Raw genomic sequence first — 22,160 nt, forward strand, 5'->3', positions numbered from 1 at the left:
ACAGTTATAAACACAGCACTCAGAACAGTTATAAACACAGCACTCAGAACAGTTATAAACACAGTACTCAGAACAGTAATAAACACAGCACTCAGAACAGTTATAAACACAGCTCTCAGAACAGTTATAAACACAGCTCTCAGAACAGTTATAAACACAGCACTCAGAACAGTTACAAACACAGCTCTGTGAACAGTTATAAACACAGCTCTCAGAACAGTTAAAACACAGCTCTCAGAACAGTTATAAACACAGCTCTCAGAACAGTTATAAACACTGCACTCAGAACAGTTATAAACACAACACTCAGAACAGTTATAAACACAGCTCTCAGAACAGTTATAAACACAGCTCTCAGAACAGTAATAAACACAGCACTCAGAACAGTTATAAACACAGCACTCAGAACAGTTATAAACACAACACTCAGAACAGTTATAAACACAACACTCAGAACAGTTATAAACACAGCTCTCAGAACAGTTATAAACACAGCTCTTAGAACAGTTATAAATACAGCTCTCAGAACAGTTATAAACACAGCTCTCAGAACAGTTATAAACACAGCACTCAGAACAGTTATAAACACTGCACTCAGAACAGTTATAAACACAACACTCAGAACAGTTATAAACACAGCTCTCAGAACAGTTATAAACACAGCACTCAGAACAGTTATAAACACAGCTCTCAGAACAGTTATAAACACAGCTCTCAGAACAGTTATAAACACAGCACTCAGAACAGTTATAAACACAGCTCTTAGAACAGTTATAAACACAGCTCTCAGAACAGTTATAAACACAGCTCTCAGAACAGTTATAAACACAGTACTCAGAACAGTAATAAACACAGCACTCAGAACAGTTATAAACACAGCACTCAGAACAGTTATAAACACAGCACTCAGAACAGTTATAAACACAGTACTCAGAACAGTAATAAACACAGCACTCAGAACAGTTATAAACACAGCACTCAGAACAGTTATAAACACAACACTCAGAACAGTTATAAACACAGCTCTCAGAACAGTTATAAACACAGCTCTCAGAACAGTTATAAACACAGCACTCAGAACAGTTATAAACACAGCACTCAGAACAGTTATAAACACAGCTCTCAGAACAGTTATAAACACAGCACTCAGAACAGTTATAAACACAGCACTCAGAACAGTAATAAACACAGCACTCAGAACAGTTATAAACACAACACTCAGAACAGTTATAAACACAGCACTCAGAACAGTTATAAACACAGGTCTGTGAACAGTTATAAACACAGCACTCAGAACAGTTATAAACACAGCACTCAGAACAGTAATAAACACAGCACTCAGAACAGTTATAAACACAACACTCAGAACAGTTATAAACACAGCACTCAGAACAGTTATAAACACAGGTCTGTGAACAGTTATAAACACAGCACTCAGAACAGTTATAAACACAGCACTCAGAACAGTTATAAACACAACACTCAGAACAGTTATAAACACAGCACTCAGAACAGTTATAAACACAGGTCTGTGAACAGTTATAAACACAGCACTCAGAACAGTTATAAACACAGGTCTGTGAACAGTTATAAACACAGCACTCAGAACAGTTATAAACACAGCACTCAGAACAGTAATAAACACAGCACTCAGAACAGTTATAAACACAGCACTCAGAACAGTAATAAACACAGCACTCAGAACAGTTATAAACACAGGTCTGTGAACAGTTATAAACACAGCTCTCAGAACAGTTATAAACACAGCTCTCAGAACAGTTATAAACACTGCACTCAGAACAGTTATAAACACAGCACTCAGAACAGTTATAAACACAGCACTCAGAACAGTTATAAACACAGCACTCAGAACAGTTATAAACACAGGTCTGTGAACAGTTATAAACACAGCTCTCAGAACAGTTATAAACACAGCTCTCAGAACAGTTATAAACACTGCACTCAGAACAGTTATAAACACAGCACTCAGAACAGTTATAAACACAGCTCTCAGAACAGTTATAAACACTGCACTCAGAACAGTTTTAAACACAACACTCAGAACAGTTATAAACACAGCTCTCAGAACAGTTATAAACACAGCTCTCAGAACAGTTACAAACACAGCACTCAGAACAGTTATAAACACAGCTCTCAGAACAGTTATAAACACTGCACTCAGAACAGTTATAAACACAACACTCAGAACAGTTATAAACACAGCTCTCAGAACAGTTATAAACACAGCAATCAGAACAGTTATAAACACAGCAATCAGAACAGTAATAAACACAGCTCTCAGAACAGTTATAAACACAGCTCTCAGAACAGTTATAAACACAGCTCTCAAAACAGTTATAAACACAGCTCTCAGAACAGTTATAAACACAGCTCTTAGAACAGTTATAAACACAGCTCTCAAAACAGTTATAAACACAGGTCTGTGAACAGCTATAAACACAGCACTCAGAACAGTTATAAACACAACACTCAGAACAGTTATAAACACAGCTCTCAGAACAGTTATAAACACAGCAATCAGAACAGTTATAAACACAGCAATCAGAACAGTAATAAACACAACACTCAGAACAGTTATAAACACAGCTCTCAGAACAGTTATAAACACAGCTCTTAGAACAGTTATAAACACAGCTCTCAGAACAGTTATAAACACAGCAATCAGAACAGTTATAAACACAGCAATCAGAACAGTAATAAACACAGCTCTCAGAACAGTTATAAACACAGCTCTCAAAACAGTTATAAACACAGCTCTCAAAACAGTTATAAACACAGCTCTCAGAACAGTTATAAACACAGCTCTTAGAACAGTTATAAACACAGCTCTCAGAACAGTTATAAACACAGCTCTCAGAACAGTTACAAACACAGCTCTCAGAACAGTTATAAACACAGCACTCAGAATAGTTATAAACACAGGTCTGTGAACAGTTATAAACACAGCTCTCAGAACAGTTATAAACACAGCTCTGTGAACAGTTATAAACACAGCTCTCAGAACAGTTATAAACACAGCTCTCAGAACAGTTATAAACACAGCTCTAAGAACAGTTATAAACACAGGTCTGTGAACAGTTATAAACACAGCTCTCAGAACAGTTACAAACACAGCTCTCAGAACAGTTATAAACACAGCACTCAGAACAGTTATAAACACAGCTCTGTGAACAGTTATAAACACAGCTCTCAGAACAGTTATAAACACAGCTCTGTGAACAGGTATAAACACAGCTCTCAGAACAGTTATAAACACAGCTCTGAGAACAGTTATAAACACAGCTCTCAGAACAGTTATAAACACAGCTCTCTGAACAGTTATAAACACAGCTCTGAGAACAGTTATAAACACAGCTCTGTGAACAGTTATAAACACAGCTCTCAGAACAGTTATAAACACAGCACTCAGAACAGTTATAAACACAGCTCTGAGAACAGTTATAAACACAGCTCTGTGAACAGTTATAAACACAGCTCTCAGAACAGTTATAAACACAGCACTCAGAACAGTTATAAACACAGCTCTGAGAACAGTTATAAACACAGCTCTCAGAACAGTTATAAACACAGCTCTCAGAACAGTTATAAGCACAGCTCTCAGAACAGTTATAAACACAGCTCTCAGAACAGTTACAAACACAGCTCTCAGAACAGTTATAAACACAGCTCTCAGAATAGTTATAAACACAGCTCTCAGAACAGTTATAAACACAGCTCTGTGAACAGTTATAAACACAGCACTCAGAACAGTTATAAACACAGCTCTGAGAACAGTTATAAACACAGCTCTGTGAACAGTTATAAACACAGCACTCAGAACAGTTATAAACACAGCACTCAGAACAGTTATAAACACAGCTCTGTGAACAGTTATAAACACAGCTCTCAGAACAGTTATAAACACAGCTCTCAGAATAGTTATAAGCACAGCTCTCAGAACAGTTATAAACACAGCTCTCAGAACAGTTATAAACACAGCTCTCAGAACAGTTATAAGCACAGCTCTCAGAACAGTTATAAACACAGCTCTCAGAACAGTTATAAACACAGCTCTCAGAACAGTTATAAACACAACTCTCAGAACAGTTATAAACACAGCTCTCAGAACAGTTATAAACACAGCACTCAGAACAGTTATAAACACAGCTCTCAGAACAGTTATAAACACAGCTCTGAGAACAGTTATAAACACAGCTCTGTGAACAGTTATAAACACAGCACTCAGAACAGTTATAAACACAGCTCTCAGAACAGTTATAAACACAGCTCTGTGAACAGTTATAAACACAGCTCTCAGAACAGTTATAAACACAGTACTCAGAACAGTTATAAACACAGCTCTCAGAACAGTTATAAACACAGCTCTCAGAACAGTTATAAACAAAGCACTCAGAACAGTTATAAACACAGCACTCAGAACAGTTATAAACACAGCACTCAGAACAGTTATAAACACAGCACTCAGAACAGTTATAAACACAGCTCTGAGAACAGTTATAAACACAGCACTCAGAACAGTTATAAACACAGGTCTCAGAACAGTTATAAACACAGCTCTCAGAACAGTTATAAACACAGCTCTGTGAACAGTTATAAACACAGCTCTCAGAACAGTTATAAACACAGCACTCAGAACAGTTATAAACACAGCTCTGAGAACAGTTATAAACACAGCACTCAGAACAGTTATAAACACAGCTCTGAGAACAGTTATAAACACATCTCTCAGAACAGTTATAAACACAGCTCTGAGAACAGTTATAAACACAGCACTCAGAACAGTTATAAACACAGCTCTGAGAACAGTTATAAACACAGCACTCAGAACAGTTATAAACACAGCTCTCAGAACAGTTATAAACACAGCACTCAGAACAGTTATAAACACAGCTCTGAGAACAGTTATAAACACAGCACTCAGAACAGTTATAAACACAGCTCTCAGAACAGTTATAAACACAGCACTCAGAACAGTTATAAACACAGCACTCAGAACAGTTATAAACACAGCTCTCAGAACAGTTATAAACACAGCTCTCAGAACAGCTATAAACACAGCACTCAGAACAGTTATAAACACAGCTCTGAGAACAGTTATAAACACAGCACTCAGAACAGTTATAAACACAGCTCTGAGAACAGTTATAAACACAGCTCTCAGAACAGTTATAAACACAGCACTCAGAACAGTTATAAACACAGCTCTCAGAACAGTTATAAACACAGCTCTGTGATCAGTTATAAACACAGCTCTCAGAACAGTTATAAACACAGCTCTGTGAACAGTTATAAACACAGCTCTCAGAACAGTTATAAACACAGCACTCAGAACAGTTATAAACACAGCTCTGAGAACAGTTATAAAAACAGCTCTCAGAACAGTTATAAACACAGCTCTCAGAACAGTTATAAACACAGCACTCAGAACAGTTATAAACACAGCACTCAGAACAGTTATAAACACAGCTCTCAGAACATTTATAAACACAGCTCTCAGAACAGTTATAAACACAGCTCTCAGAACAGTTATAAACAAAGCACTCAGAACAGTTATAAACACAGCTCTCAGAACAGTTATAAACACAGGTCTGTGAACAGCTATAAACACAGCTCTCAGAACATTTATAAACACAGCTCTCAGAACAGTTATAAACACAGCTCTCAGAACAGTTATAAACAAAGCACTCAGAACAGTTATAAACACAGCTCTCAGAACAGTTATAAACACAGGTCTGTGAACAGCTATAAACACAGCTCTCAGAACAGTTATAAACACAGCTCTGTGAACAGCTATAAACACCATTATACACATCACTCTTAACACAGCTCTATACCTATAAACACAGTTAACTCCCAGTTGCTCCACCCCTTCAGCTTAGTGCCCGATGGCTCCTCCTGTCCAGCATTGAGTGTGTGTAGTGTTCAGGATTTACTCTCATCTTTTTTTTTTTTTTTTTTTTTTGGTTTAATAATCCGTGCACTTTTTAGTTTAGTATTCCCTGTTCCATCTCAGGTACAGTGTGTTTAGTGCACTGTATTTGGTTGCCATGCAGTTTTATTTCAGATAATTGCTATTGTGTGGTCAGGTGGTTTCTGTTGTGTTGCTGGTTTCTAAGATGTGTTTAGAGTAAATCAGCTTTAGAGTGTGTCTGTGTGACTTTCCAGCTCTGTTTCTTGTATTATATACAACTATCGACAGACTCTTATGCATGAGACACATGATATGAGAAATCTTTTCCAATGGTGTGGAACAAAGCACACACACACTCATGTTTTCATGTTTTATGGGCTCTCCCCAATGATGTGTCTACTATACAAACCATATCTTCTATCCCCCTCGCCTAAACTTACACCAAAACCCAACCCTAACAGCAAACAATCTGCACTTTCACAACATTGTCTGATTTATCTGCTGTAGTGCTCATAGAGACTAAAGAAAATGTCCCCATAAGGTCAGAATGACAGGTATTGCTATACTTGTGGGGACATTTGGTCCACAAAAACACACACATACACACACATGAGTTCTGCATGGTTTAGCAGGTGTTCAGCATAGGCATGGGTCTGAATCTGCTCTGGATCACAGTCTGGATCTGTTATGTTTGGATCTCCAAAGTCTTCCAGGTTGAAGATGGCGGCAGAAGATGACGCCGCATGTTTCTCTCTCTCTTTCTGTGTCTGAATGTCCTTCTTGAAGTGTTTGGTTGAGATGTTTCTGCAATATGTTGTTTAACCTCATTGTGTTTTTGCCTCCCTTTAGTCATCAGCAGAGACCAGATGTTTCTCGCTTTCCTTTAAAAACCACGTTTGGCCAATTTTGCCTTTAAAGCCCCATTCACAGTTTAGGCCACACCCACTCGCAGGACTAGCCAATCAGAAAGATCACTAATACTGCTTTTCCCTCCCCCTCAAACAAACCCCTCCCCCAATCTCTCTCTCTCTCTCTCTCCATGTTTCCCTCTTCATGTGGAGAATGGTCTCTCGCTAACTCTTGTGTCTAATTACTAACCAAACAGCTTCGATTCTTACAGTTTGATTTGGGTTTTTCGTGTTTGTGTTCCTTTGAATCGACTAACATTGTGTCATTCACGGAATGTGGGCCATCTGTTGTTTTCTGAATTAACTGACCTACTAACCATAATAACAATACTGTTGTCATGTTTTTCTTTTGGTTGACAAATCTTACGAAGACTACTATTATTTAAAAGAGAACCAAATTAGGGACAGAAACCCAAAGGCTGGTTTAAGACCGCCGCTTTACAGAAAATAAAACACACTTTAAACTTCAGGATTTGTCATTATTCTATATATTTTTCTTTCCCCTCCCTTGTTTTTTCCTAAAGCACTCAGGCATTGGACACGCTATGGTAAACAAACTGCATTATATGGTAGATATCATTCTAATTGTCTTCTACTTTGGTTTGCCCTGGATTTCGTTTCCTATTTCAATTCTGTTTGCTTATACTGACCACACAAATTCCCATTGGTATCAAGGTAGCAATGAAAGAACAGATATTCACTCTTTTCCTTTCACTGTGTCATCGGATCATGGTTTTGGTTTGTCCATCATCGCCCTCCTTCCCACCAGGAGTAGTAATAAAACTGGCTAATATTTCAGCTGGCGGGACTCGATCCGCATGGAGAAATAAAGCAGTGATCGTAAACTCGAGAGCATAACGATCGCCGTATGTTTAAGCGTAGCTGTGTGCCTCACTGTATGATTATTATCGTCATGATTATTTTATATGCAGTGTAAAGTTCATTGGTTTGACAATAATCGAGTCCACTGGCGGGCAGTAAAGACTGATGTTGTGTAAAGATTAACAGAATTGACAGAAATCTGATCTACACACCCTAAACCTGTTCTTACTGCTTGAGTATTTTAGTAGGCCTGAGGATATGAGATATTGTTTCAAGCTTCAATTCAGGCCATTCTGATACATCTTATATTTAATTCAATGGTTCACTTTAGAAATTCCACTAACTAACTTTGCAAATCCATCAACTAGTGTTTATTAGATTATATATAGTACACAGACTGCTTAAAGGGGTCATGAACTGCGGAATCAACACTCTCTTAAACTTCCGGCATATTAGAGCTCATAGTGTATGAACACATCCTGCGAGTCTCAGAACTCAACACTTTGTAGTTCCTCTAAAATCAGATTATATTGAAGGAAAATCCACAGCTTCTAAGAATGTTTTTATCTATGATGTCATAGTTTAGATGAACCCCGCCTCCACAGAAGATTGACACCCACTTCTACTTTCTGTTAAGCTCTGTTCAAATGCAAAACTCTCAGCCAATCAAGCAAGTGGGCGTTTACTTCTGAGGCTACAATTGACCACACCCAATCAAACAGCGTTCTGATGAGCGTCAGAAACAGACAATAGTCGTCTACCTCTAAAACGTGATGCTTTTCCGAAGTAAAACTCTTCAAAACATTAAAAATGGACCTCAAAATGATCTTTAAAAGCTCATAATGCTTCAAAAGCATCATGTACATTTCAGAACTCTTTGTTGTTGTTGTCATCTGAGATGTACTGAATAAACATACCTTAACTGATGTCTTTGTTAGACAACAGGGCAGACAGCGCCCTCCAGTGGATTTCTAACCTGGAAAATATAATAAAGTATACCCTGAGTAATGTATTTTGCATTCACAATAATGTAGACAGCGCCCTCTAGTGGATTTATCATATGAAACGTACAACAAAACATACCCAAATGTATTTCAGATTAGCGAAAATATCAAAACCACAAGTTCTGGAATGTAGGAATGGGAAATATAGCGGATCAGCCCCGCCTCAATAGAAGACCGACGCCCACTTTTACTTTAATGTCTATAACTAGCCACCCCCACTCAAGCAGAGTATTCTAATGAGGCTCCAATGGTCAATTGCTTCTAAATGAAGATGTTATTTTGGATATTAAAATCTTGAAAACATTTAAAGTGGACCTTCTAGAAGAGAACAAACGGATAGAGCTCATACGGTTATACACTCAGTCTCAGAACTCTTTGTGGTTCCTCTAAAATCAGCTTTTATTGAAGGAAAAACCACAAGTTCTGGAATGTTCTGTTCTATGATGTAATAGTTTGGATATGCCCCGCCTTCACAAATAATAACACCCACTTCTAGTGCATCTGTTAAGGCTGTTAATATGCAAAACAGTCAGCCAATCAGAGCAGTGGGCGTTTACTGTCAATGCCAACAAAACATATCGTAGGTGATGTCTTTGTACACGATAGTGCAGACAGCACCCTCTAGTGGATTTGACATCTGAAACGTACAATAAAATGTACCCTAAGTAATGTATTACAGATTTGCAAATATGTAGACAGTGCCCTCTAGTGGATTCATCATCTGAAACATACAACAAAACGTATCTTTAACGTATTTCACATTTGCAAAAATGGCAAAGCCACAAGTTCTGGACTGTTGGAATAGAGAATATGGTGGATAAGCCCCGCCTCCATAGAAGACCGACGCCCACTTTTATTCCCCGTGTTAAGCTATGTTAATTAAAACAGTCAGCCAATCAGAGAAGTGGGCGTTTACTTCCGAGACTACAATTGGCCACACCCACTCAAACTGAGCATTCTAATGAGAGTCAAAAGCAAACAATCCTTTAAATATCTCCAAAATGACGACGTTTGAGGATGGAAGAATCTGTGTGACACTGAAAGTGGCCCTAAAAACTGTAAGTAGTTCATGACCCATTTAATATCTGCTCAGACGTTATTTATTAATGCCCCTGCAGCAGTTCTACTGACTATAGCAAACTTCACACTAACACTAATGAGACGTGTTGACATGCAGACATCCACACAGAATGTAATTATAGCTATAGCACTGGTTTACGGTGGATTGATAATGTTTTAGAAATGCAGTCAGTTTATTATTGCGTATTTCAAATCTTGTATTTATTTTGTGTTAATGAACTGATTTATATTTTAGTTAGACTGTTTTACTGTCATTCCAGAGTCTGCAGATGCAAAATAACACATATAAGCAGACGTTCTGATGTCACAACAGCTGGATGTAAATAATAACAGGCGTTCTGATTTTATAACAGCCGTATTTGTATAAGAATCGAATATTTCTGATGTTAAACTCCAGCAGACGTCCTACAGCCAGAACCTCCGCTTGTCCCGGGGATCCTGCTTTACTTTACTCTTCATAGTCAGCGTCTGTGATGGATTCAGCAGATGAGATGCAGAAATGCAGAAAGCTGTGTTCAGAGCGCCGCTTTGGCTTTGTTTATTCGCTGTGAGTGATGATTTCATTAGTGCACACACCCACAGGACAACTAACCTAATTATTAAACATGAACAATTAATTATTACTGAAGCTCACTCGCCTTTAGAGCTGCTGAGGGAGTGTTATTGATGGCGGGAGCGCTGGTTCTGACGCAGCGTTTATTCTGCTGTTCAGCTGAGAATCAGTCAGATTAACCCTCATCATTCATCTGCCCATATAGGCTTTATTAGCGCTTATAATCACCTTTTAGTCCTTCACTTTGGTTTGTGTCATTGGATTTGAAATATTTAAATCTATCTGTTTTTTTATTTATTTTGATTAGTCTATCATCTATATGTTTCATCAAAGATTCAAGATATAAAAATGCTTTTATAATTATTATTTTTTTTTATTATTATTATTATTATTATTATTATTATTTTATTATTATTATTATTATTATTTGTTTATTATTATTTATTATTATTATTTATTATTATTATTATCATTATTATTTTATTATTTTTTTATTGTTGTTATTATTTATTATTATTATTATTTTATCGTCATTATTATTATTTTTATTGTTATTATTATAATTATTATTATTATTATTATGTATTATTAGTATTTTTTTATTGTTGTTATTATTATTTTATTATTATTATTATTGTTGTTGTTATTATTGTTATTATTATTATTGTTATTGTTATTATTGTTAATATTATCATTATTATTATTATTATTATTATTTTATTATTATTATTATTATTATTATTTTATTATTATTATTTGTTTATTATTATTTATTATTATTTATTATTATTATTATCATTATTATTTTATTATTTTTTTATTGTTGTTATTATTATTTTTTTATTATTATTATTTTATTGTCATTATTATTATTATTATTATTATTATTATTATTGTTATTATTATAATTATTATTATTATTATTATTATGTATTATTAGTATTTTTTATTGTTGTTATTATTATTTTTTATTATTATTATTTTATCGTCATTATTATTATTATTGTTATCATTATTATTGTTATTATTATTGTTATTGTTATTGTTATTATTATTATTATTATTATTATTATTATTATTATTATTATTATTATTATTATTATTATTATCATCATCATTATTATTATTGTTATTATTATTATTATTATTATTATTGTTGTTATTATTATTATTATTATTATCATTATTATTATTATTATTATTATTATTATCATTATTATTGTTATTATTATTATTATTATTTTTATTATTATTATTATTATACTTAATTAACAGAGTGCTGCCCGTCACTGGACTCGTCAGTTGAATTTACACTGTTCTGTCATTCTGAAAAATATACTGTGTGACTGTGTGTGTGTGTGTGTGAGCAGCACATTTCCCAAGTGCTATTTAACAGAATAAGTCCATTACTGACAGTATTTACCCTTAAAGGCTGATTTGTACTACATGGTCACATTGCTGTGGCCATCTCCGATGCTGGCGCGTACCTCCCAAAACATGTAAATAAACATCGCAACAACGCATAGTGCAAGCTCTGTGATTGGTCGGCTTGGTAGCGCTGACGAGTGTGGGCGGTGCTGAGAGGCACTTGAGGCCGATGCAGTGAGTGTTTGAAAGTGTCTCATGAAGGAGCTCTGGATGGAGACTGTTGTGCTGTGTTCACCTCATGATTAAAGTTGCTGCACGTTCGCCGGTTCCTGCCTCTGAATGAGCGAGTTTGAGTCACTTGTACATTAAGGTAGTGTTCAGAAAAAACAAAACAAGTCAAAGAAACTCGACACAGAGGAACAAAAACACATTACTGCCAGCTAGTGTTTCAGAGGTGTTACTGCAGAGCAGCACACGCAGCAGCAGCAGTATAAATGCACAGCAATGCGGAAGGCAGGCGCCGTGGGTCACACCGATCACTGCACGCTTAAAGCTGCGCTCACACCAGAGTTTGTGTGTGCGAAATTCTGTCGTACAGCTCTGTGAAAAGGGGCAGGATTAAACAAGATTATTAGGCATTAATAAAGTGAGTGATTGCTCCATGTTTAACATTTCTGTTCAGAGAGGTCATGTTTTGATCCTCGATTGGTCTCACGCAGTCAAGTGATGCAGTTTCGCAGGTCAGAGTTCACCAAGCTTGAACTTTGCACCGCAGCAACCTGCAAAACTTGACGCATGACCCTGCGTTTCCGGTCTGACGCATTCGCCTGCGCATGAATGGAAGTCTATGGGAGGAGAAGCCCAGTGTGAGCGCAGCTTAAGTCTGGTTTATACTCGATGTGTCCACTAGTTCGCTTGAGTGCACGTGGCGAATGTGACGTCATCACTGTGTTTGCAGAAGTTGGCTTTGGGTGTGGGCCACATGATTTCGGCTGGCGGAGCGAATGTTGTTTTTTTGGAGACTGGAGTGAACAGCTCGCGCGGCGACATGTTTGATTTGAGTTGAATATGAAACGGTTTGAAGAGATTTTGTCTGAATCAGGTACGGCTGTACAGACACCCGTCCATACATGATCATGGGGAGAACATTGCATCATTAGTGGGAAAAGAGGAAAGTTTAGATGAGCTTGAGGAATAAAATAAAACCAAATAGAAAGGCCATGGCACAAGTGGAGACCCGAGTGATCTTAATCCACAATTACAGAGGCTGTTTTTCCACCAGTCACAGGTTTTACGCTGATGTATATGGTACAGTTTTGAATTTAAAATTATTTAATATTTACAAATCTAAAATTAAGGAACAAATCTATCTAGTCTAATATTATGTGCTGTCATCATGGAGAAGAGGAAACACATCAGTTATTAGAGATGAGTTATGAACACTGTTATGATTAGAGATGTGCTGAATATATCTGCTTTATCTCTGCTAAACAGCACTTGGGGAATAATTAAACATGATCACACTACAGTGTGTGGAGTATATGGTGTATTAACTCTAGTGTGAGTGTGTGTGAGTGTGTGTGAGTGTGTGTTGCGGGTCAGATGATTGATATGATTCTCTCCCGCCGCCTGCATTAGTGTGCAGTTATTACCATCTAACCAACTGTAGAGTAACAGCCCAGTGCATTCTGGGTAATCTCAGATGACTGACAGCTCGCGCCTGCACCCATCAGTGTGTGTGTGTGTAGTTGTGTACTTGTGTGTGTGTGTGTTTGAGCATGCGCTTCATCTGCCTGCGGCGCCAGGGAGTCTGCGATGCTCAGCCAATCAGAATACAGAGATTCTGGGCTCGCACGCAAACCTGTGGACCCCGTGTGCTTCCGCTTAACCCCTAATCTACTAAATGTGCTTCCCCTTCCCCTTCCTCTTCCTCTTCCTGTTCCTGTGTGTCGATGTGGACTCCCTGCGCCATCAGCTTCTGCTTCACTCATTCATCATCATCATCATCATCATCCGCTCACTCAAACGCATGGCTTCTTCCCCACGACGTGACCATTCTTGATGGATTCATTTATTTATTTATTTGTTTGTTTATTTGTTTGTTGTTTTCTACTAAACGTGCCTAAACTTCTGTGTCCAAATCAGACCACAAAGGATTTCAATTGACTCCCACTCAACGACTAAACCCAAATTCTGTCACTAATCTGAATGAAACCTTTGTCGTAACTGTACTAACAACCATTTTTGTGTCTGACCTGCTGTTTTTACTAAAGTACTAACCCAAACCCACACATGACCCACTGAGCTTCTCCTGACCCACAGTCTCACTAACTAACCCATCCCGGATCTCTGACTAGTTGAGTCCTGACCCGCTGACACACTTAGTTAACCCACGGCCACGGTCATTTATTTAACCCACTGCGAGAGTTAGTTAACCCACTGCCAGAGTTAGTTAACCCACTGCAAGAGAGTTAGTTAACCCACTGCAAGAGTTAGTTAACCCACTGCAAGAGAGTTTTCCATTTAACCCACTGCCAGAGTTAGTTATTGAACCCACTGAGAGTCGGGCTGAGCTGCAGACACTGGCTGTGTTACTCCTGTGTATGTTTAGTAGGGTAAAGGTAAGTGATGATGGAGAGAATCTGATGAGTAAAGGGTTAAACGGCTGTAGCAGAAGCACCTGATGGACAGGTAAGAGCCCTCACTGACTTATACTGCCACTGCCTTTATTTCTAATAATTGTTTAATCATAATTTATTATTATTATAATTTATTTATTTGTTTATTTGTTTGTTGTTTATTTGTTTTATTTATTTATTATTATAAATTGTCCTTGGTTTGACCAGAAATGATGTTGTGTGATTTCGTGTCACTGTAAACCAGTATTATTTTCATGAAACAATATTTTAAGAATTTTCTCTTATTTTCCCCTATTATTTTGTTACAAAAATTGTTATTTATTTATTTATTTATTTATTTATTTATTTATTTATTTATTTATTTATTTGTAATAATATTTTTAATTATAATTTATTATTATTTGTTTGTTGTTTATTTGTTTTATTTATTTATTTAATAATAATATAATAAATAATATTAATATTTAAAATTATAATGTATTATTATTATTATTAGTTTATTTAATTTTGTTATTTATTTGTTCTATTTAGTTTTTGTTATTTATTTATTTGCTTTATTTAATTTCATTTTGTTATTTATTTGTTTTATTTATTTATTTATTGTTGTTATTTTTTGTTTGTTTTATTTTTTTATTTATTTGTTATTAATTGTCTTTGTTTTATTTGTTTGTTATTTATTTGTTTTATTTATTTGTTTGTTTCATTTATTTATTTGTTTTGTTTGTTATTTATTTGTTTTATTTATTTGTTTGTTTCATTTATTTATTTGATATTTATTTGTTTCATTTATTAATTTATTTGTTATTTTTTATTTATTTTATTTATTTGTCATTTATTTGTTTAGTTTTTTTAATTTGTTATTTATTCATTTATTTTATTTTATTTGTCATTTATTTATTTTATTTATTTGTTATTTATTTTATTTATTTGTCATTTATTTGTTTTATTTATTTGTTTGTTTATTATTATAAATTGTCCTTGGTTTGACCAGAAGTGATAATAATTCTGTACTTACTCACTTTGTGTCACTGCAGACCTGTATGAGTTTCATGGAACAATATTTTAAGAATTTTCTCTCATTTTTATTTTATTATTTTATTTGGTTTTATTATTTTTTTTAATATTGATTTGTTTATTTAATTTTTACCTATTTATTTAATCTTGTTTCGCCCAGTGATCAAATCAAATGAAATAATTATTAGTAATGATTATTCTGTATGTACTTGTATTTTACTCTGTATTGACTCTCGTGTCTCTGCAAACATACACTGCTTTACAACATCAAGATATTCATTAAATAACATTTTGAGAATGTATTTATTTAATTTTGGCAACTCAATGAAGTTTAGTTTTGTTCAGTAATAGTTTAGAACATCTTTTGTCTTGCATAGAAAGATAATCAAGTCAAACAGATTGAAAACATGATCATATGAATAATAACACCAGTAGTCATATTCATTGGTCACACTTTATTTTGATGGTCCATTTGTTGAGCTTAAGTTACATCACACACAATTAATTCTCATTAGATCATCACTAGACTGTTAGGGTTGGGGTTGGGGTTAGTGTAAGTTAACATGTACTTGCAAAGTTTCCTATAGTCAGTTAAATGCCTGTTGAAGGAGCAGAATCAGCAGATATTCAGCAGACTGTCTACTAATACTCCAATGGACCATAAAGTGTTACCATTAGGTTTAGTTCATTTACTCTTCCTGAAATGGCATCTTACCGTAGTCTGATATCTTACAGTGTTTCATCTGTTCATCCTGAGATTTGAAGTAAAATCACAGATTTGTCATTATTGTGTTCATTTTTGTACAGAACACAGTTAAAATGGCTAATGTAATGAGCATGAGTGCTGTTATCTGGTGGTTCAGCATTGAGTGAGTGTGTTTCACACTGTTGAATCATATCTGGAAGCCAGTTTGGCTCTTACAGGCTGCACACATGAAAGAGGAAGAGCTTGAGGAATCTGTCATCAGATGCTGAACCTGATTTAGATTCAGTTCTTCCCTGATCAGAGAGATCCGTCTGAATATCAACAGATGCTCAGATTGTGTAGGATTCTCAGACATCTGACATGACTTACACTGTTTCTGCAGCTCACAGTCGTGCTTGTGTTCGCCCTAAATGACTTGATTCAAATTTGGCATAATTAATAATATTTAACATCTGTAATGCCAGCTATAATGTATGTGTGTTTAAAACTCTCACTCTTGAAGAAAGATTATATGTGGATGAAGGATTTTTCTGGCTGCTTTAAACATCTGCAGAGAAAGTGTTTGTGTACCAGGACAGTAATAGATGATGCGAGAATGATGCTTCGCTGAATTATGTGTCTTAGAATGCTCATCAGCCAATCAGAATCAAGCACGCCGCAGTGCAAACACACACACACACACACACACACACACACACACACACACACACACACACACACACACACACACACACAATGCTGTAATGGGTTGAACAGGTCCTATTATTTTGTTACAAAAATACTTATTTATTCATTTATTTATTTATTAATTTACTATCTATTTGTTTAATTATTTATTTGTAATAATGATTTAAATTATAATTTATTTTTATTATTTGTTTATTTGTTTGTTGTTTATATGTTTTATTTATTTATTAGTTTGTTTGTTTGTTTGTTTGTTTTATTTGTAACAATATTTTAAATTATAATTTATTATTATTATTTGTTTATTTGTTTGTTGTTTATTTGTTTTATTTATTTATTTAATTGTAATATAATAAATAATAATACTATTTTTAATTAAAATGTATTATTATTATAAATTCATCTATTTTTTGTTATTTATTTGTTTTATTTATTTTTCATTATTTATTTATTTGTTTTATTTGTTTTTTATTTATTTGTTTCATTTAGTTTTTGTTATTTATTTATTTGCTTTATTTAATTACATTTTGTTATTTATTTGTTTTATTTATTTATTTATTATTGTTATTTTTTATTTGTTTATTTATTTATATGTTATTAATTGTGTTTGTTTTATTTGATTGTTATTTTTTTGCTTTATTGTTTGTTATTTATTAATTTGTTTTGTTTGTTATTTATTTATTTTATTTAGTTTTTTGCTATTTATTTGTTTTAACTATTGTGTTTAAAACTCTCACTCTAGAAGAAAGATTATATGTGGATGAAGGGTTTTTCTGGCTGCTTTAAATATCTGCAGAGAAAGTGTTTGTGTACCAGGACAGTAATCCATGATAACACATGCAAGAATGATGCTTCGCTGAATTATGTGTCTTAGAATGCTCATCAGCCAATCAGAATCAAGCACGCCAAACACACACACACAATGCTGTAATGGGTTGCACAGGTCCTGTTATTTTGTTACAAAAATACTTGTTTATTCATTTATTTATTTATTTATTTATTATCTATTTGATTAATTATTTATTTGTAATAATATTTTAAATTATAATTTATTATTATTATTTGTTTATTTGTTTGTTGTTTATTTATTTTATTTATTAGTTAGTTTGTTTGTTTGTTTGTTTTATTTGTAATAATATTTTAAATTATAATTTATTATTATTATTTGTTTATTTGTTTGTTGTTTATTTGTTTTATTTATTTATTAGTTTGTTTGTTTGTTTGTTTGTTTTATTTGTAATAATATTTTAAATTATAATTTATTATTATTATTTGTTTATTTGTTTGTTGTTTATTTGTTTTATTTAGTTTTTTGTTATTTATTTGTTTTAACTATTGTGTTTAAAACTCTCACTCTTGAAGAAAGATTATATGTGGATGAAGGATTTTTCTGGCTGCTTTAAATATCTGCAGAGAAAGTGTTTGTGTACCAGGACAGTAATACATGATAACACATGCAAGAATGATGCTTCGCTGAATTATGTGTCTTAGAATGCTCATCAGCCAATCAGAATCAAGCACGCGGCAGAACCGTAGAATAACTGATGGAATTGAGCACACACTTTTGAGTGTTGGCATATATGTGTTCTGATCATCGCAATGCACATACTGTAATGCAGTCATGTTGGTTTCAGACGCTCATGCGGTAATTCTGCTCATGCTGATCACTCAATCTCTCGGCTCTGCCACTGAATAGACACACAAGCACGCTCTCTTTGAGTTGCAATTATGCAGTTTGATTTGCAGGACGATTGCGTTGGATTTATGTGATGGCAGTCAGACGTGTCCATTAGCCTGCGGTGGTTCTGGTGATGTGCTGGTCAGTTTGTCTGTCTCAGGTCGTTTGTGTGAGAATAAATGATCTGTCAGCACTTGTCTAACGCACGCGCTCTGCTGCATCAATAGCAAATAATTATTTCATGGCTGACAGGCGATCAATTCTGCTAGATCTATTAGAAGACAAGAAGATGGAGAAGTCCATCCGGCGAGGAGGCTGCAGTGCAGTCGTGATGATGGGGTAATGCTTATAATGTGAACACGACCAGCCGGCATCTGTCCTGAAGCTGCTGCTAACTGAGCTTCCTAATGCAATGCTGCAGATGCCTGCTCATAATTGGGCTTTTCCAGTAGTATTGGCAGTGCTGTTCTGTCTCGTGTGTTGCTCTGTTAACTATAGAAGTGTGTCTGTGGATTAAATGAGCATTACTCAGATGATTTATTGTGGTAAACGGGTTTGCTTAGACATGCCGTTTGACTTAATGTAGCTTAACTAGTATGGTGAGCAGCTGAGTGGGTTTCAGATGCTCATTAGAGCGCGTTCACACACTGCCTGGTGTGCAGTGATGGTAAGTGTGTGTAATGGAGAGCAGGTGTGATGCGCTGCTGCTGCGGAGGGTTCAGCGTCTTTAAACAGGCGGAGTGTTGAAGAGCCACCGATGAGTTCAGCAGTAGATGTGAAGCATCTGTGTTCAACACACACGCAATTAAACTGTGTCTGTGTGTTTGTGTGTGTGTGTGTGTGTGTGTGTGTGTGTGTGTGTGTGTGTGTGTGTGTGTGTGTGTGTGTGTGTGTGTGTGTGTGTGTGTGTGTGTGTGTCTGCTCAGCCATTGGAGACTGTAAGCTGTCCCTCAGTGTAAAGTGAAACTGTCATTAACTGCAGATAACGCTGAAGCTCATTTCCCTCACTGACACACTGCAAATTACAGCCGTCAGCCTGTGTGTGTGTGCTGTTTGTGCATGTGTGACGGAGGCCAGCTAGTGTGTGCTGTGCAGGTAAACCTCACTCCTCTGACCTCTAAAGGTGCTCTAGCAACAGACACTAGAGGTCATGGTCTTCAGCCTCCTTGGTAGAGCAACCGACTCCCATGTGGAAGGTTGCCGGTTCGATCCCGGCTCGGAGCAGGTTGGGTGGTGTAGGACGGGTGGGGTTACACATACACAGACACAAACACACACATGCTGACTATAGTTAGGATAAACACACATCCTCACACACACATTCACACTAAGACACATGCGCACACTATAGGACACATATGTACACACATTCCACTAACACACACACTAAAATACATCTACACATAAATCAAGACACTTACTAAAATATGCACACACATATACGGTAATACACACACACATTCACACTTATCCACACACACAAAGACAAAAACACATTGAAAAACACACAGACACACACACATTCACATTAAACACACAACATGCAGACTCACACTAAGACACACTCACTTTCACAGCAGCAGAAGAGCACACCGGGTGCCGCTCCTGTCAGCTAAGAACAGGAAACTGAGGCTACAATTCACACAGACTCACCAAAACTGGACAATAGAAGATTGGAGAAACGTTGCTGCTCTGATGAGTCTCCATTTCTGCTGACACATTCAGATGCTCGGCTCAACAACATGAAAGCATGGATCATCCTGCCTTGTATCAGCGGTTCAGGCTGGTGGTGGTGGTGTAATGGTGTGGGGGAGATTTTCTTTGGCTCCATTAGTACCAATTGAGCATCAACGCCACAGCCTACCTGAGTATTGCTGCTGACCATGTCCATCCCTTTATGAGCACAGTGTCTCCATCTTCTGATGGCTACTTCCAGCAGGATAACGCAGCATGTCATAAAGCTCAATCATCTCAGACTGATGAACATGACGATGAGTTCACTGTACTCAAATGGCCTCCACAGTCACCAGAGCTCAATCCAATAGAGCAGCTTTGGGATGTGGTGGAGCAGGAGATTGGCATCATGGATGTGCAGCCGACAAATCTGCAGCAACTGTGTGATGCTATCATGACAATATGGAGCAAAACCTCTGAGGAATATTTCCAGCAGCTTGCTAAATCTCTGACACCAAGGATTAAGGCAGATCTGAAGGTGAAAGTGGTCCAACCCGGTACTAGTGAGGTGTACCTAATAAAGTGGCCGCCACACACACAGGTCTGCAGTGTGAGGGATTGCAGGTGTTTATCTGAACATGCTCTCCGTCTCATCATCAGGGGTTTGGGGTAAATAAGTCCATATATCTGCTAGACAAATGACCCACTACAGCATTGTGTGTGTGTGTGTGTGTGTGTGTGTGTGTGTGTGTGTGTGTGTGTGTGTGTGTGTGTGTGTGTGTGTGTGTGCACAGGTTATCAGCAGTGTGGAGCAGAAATGCAGCGCCGCCGGTGCTTCTGTTTCTTTCAGATCCATCACCTGCTAACAACACAACCACAGCTGCTCTCACACACACACACACAGACACACACACACACACACAAACTCAAACACACACAGTCACACCCATATAAAGCCATGCACACACACTCACTCACTCCCAAATTCTATCACACACTGATACACACACACATGCACACACATATTTCTCTCTCACACACAGACACTCACAAATTCTGTCACACACTCGCTCTCTCACTTTAACACACACACAGACACACCCACATACACTCATGTACACAAACACAAACACACAGCTGTTGGGTCTGGAGTGTGTGTTTTGTCTTCATAGTGTGTGTCTGCTCTGGATAGTGTGTGTTTGGTGTGTTGTTTCAGTGTGCATGTGTTCTTCCTCCACTGCTGATCAGATTAGTGTGTGTGTGTGTTTGTGTGTGTGTGTGTGTGTGTGTGTGTTTGCAGCAGCAGCAGGTGATTTGTCTTCCTGTAATCTGATTGGTCCGTGTGCCAGGGTCACATGACTGTGGAAAACGCGTGTAATCAGTTTCCCACCGGTTTGCTGTGTTTGTGTATTTAATGCGGACACACACGCGTGAGGTGTGAGTGTGCGCGCAGGTGAATCTCCTGAACACACACACACTCTGAGGAAGGCTGAGTGGATGGGAAAGTGGAGATGAACTGATGCTCCGACTGACAACATCATCTGAGGAGACCAGCATCTCAAACACTCATGAGGAGGAAGAGGAGGAAGAAGATGAGGATGAAGAAGAGGAGGAGGATGAAGATGAGGAGGATGATGAAGATGAGAAGTAGGAGGAGGAGAATGAAGATGATGAGGAGTATGATGAAGAGTAGGAAGAGGATGTAGATGAGGATGATGAAGATGAGGAGTATGATGAAGAAGACGATGATAAGGAGGATGATGAAGATGAGGAGGAGGAGAATGAAGATGATGAGGAGTATGATGAAGAGTAGGAGGAGGATGTAGATGAGGATGATGAAGATGAGGAGTATGATGAAGAAGAGGATGATGAAGAGTAGGAATATGATAAAGATGAGAAGGAGGATGATGAAGATAAGGATGAAGTGGATGATGAAGATGAGGATAAGGATGAGGAAGAGGAGGATTATGATGATGAGGATGATGACATACATCCATCACACACACCTGAAAAATACTGGCCACTGAAGTGAAGAGTGTGTGTATGTGTGTGTGTGTGTGTGTGTGTGTGTGTGTGTGTGTGTGTGTGTGTGTGTGTG

The 22,160-nt window shown here is 36.5% G+C and overlaps 2 protein-coding genes across 53 annotated transcripts in view; one reads left to right on the forward strand and one right to left on the reverse strand.

Moving 5' to 3' along the window:
* The window catches only part of nrxn2b (neurexin 2b), a 479,676-nt gene that overhangs the window by 278,058 nt on the left and 179,458 nt on the right, over positions 1 to 22,160 (forward strand). For 18 of the 52 annotated variants that reach the window (XM_087259563.1, XM_087259583.1, XM_087259577.1 and 15 more), the window contains one exon: positions 7,365 to 7,409. The exons of 22 other annotated variants lie outside the window; for them this stretch is intronic. In XM_087259563.1, coding sequence (XP_087115689.1) covers positions 7,365 to 7,409 — 45 coding nt within the window. The remainder of the gene's footprint in view (positions 1 to 7,364; positions 7,410 to 22,160) is intronic. 12 more of the 52 variants (XM_087259580.1, XM_087259582.1, XM_087259600.1 and 9 more) reach the window with 1 other exon arrangement.
* The window catches only part of alpk1 (alpha kinase 1), an 859,869-nt gene that overhangs the window by 131,162 nt on the left and 706,547 nt on the right, over positions 1 to 22,160 (reverse strand). The window lies entirely within an intron of this gene.

Source organism: Danio rerio, chromosome 7 (genome assembly GCF_052040795.2).
Source record: "Danio rerio strain M-AB ecotype USA chromosome 7, GRCz13ab, whole genome shotgun sequence".
NCBI lineage: Eukaryota > Metazoa > Chordata > Actinopteri > Cypriniformes > Danionidae > Danio > Danio rerio.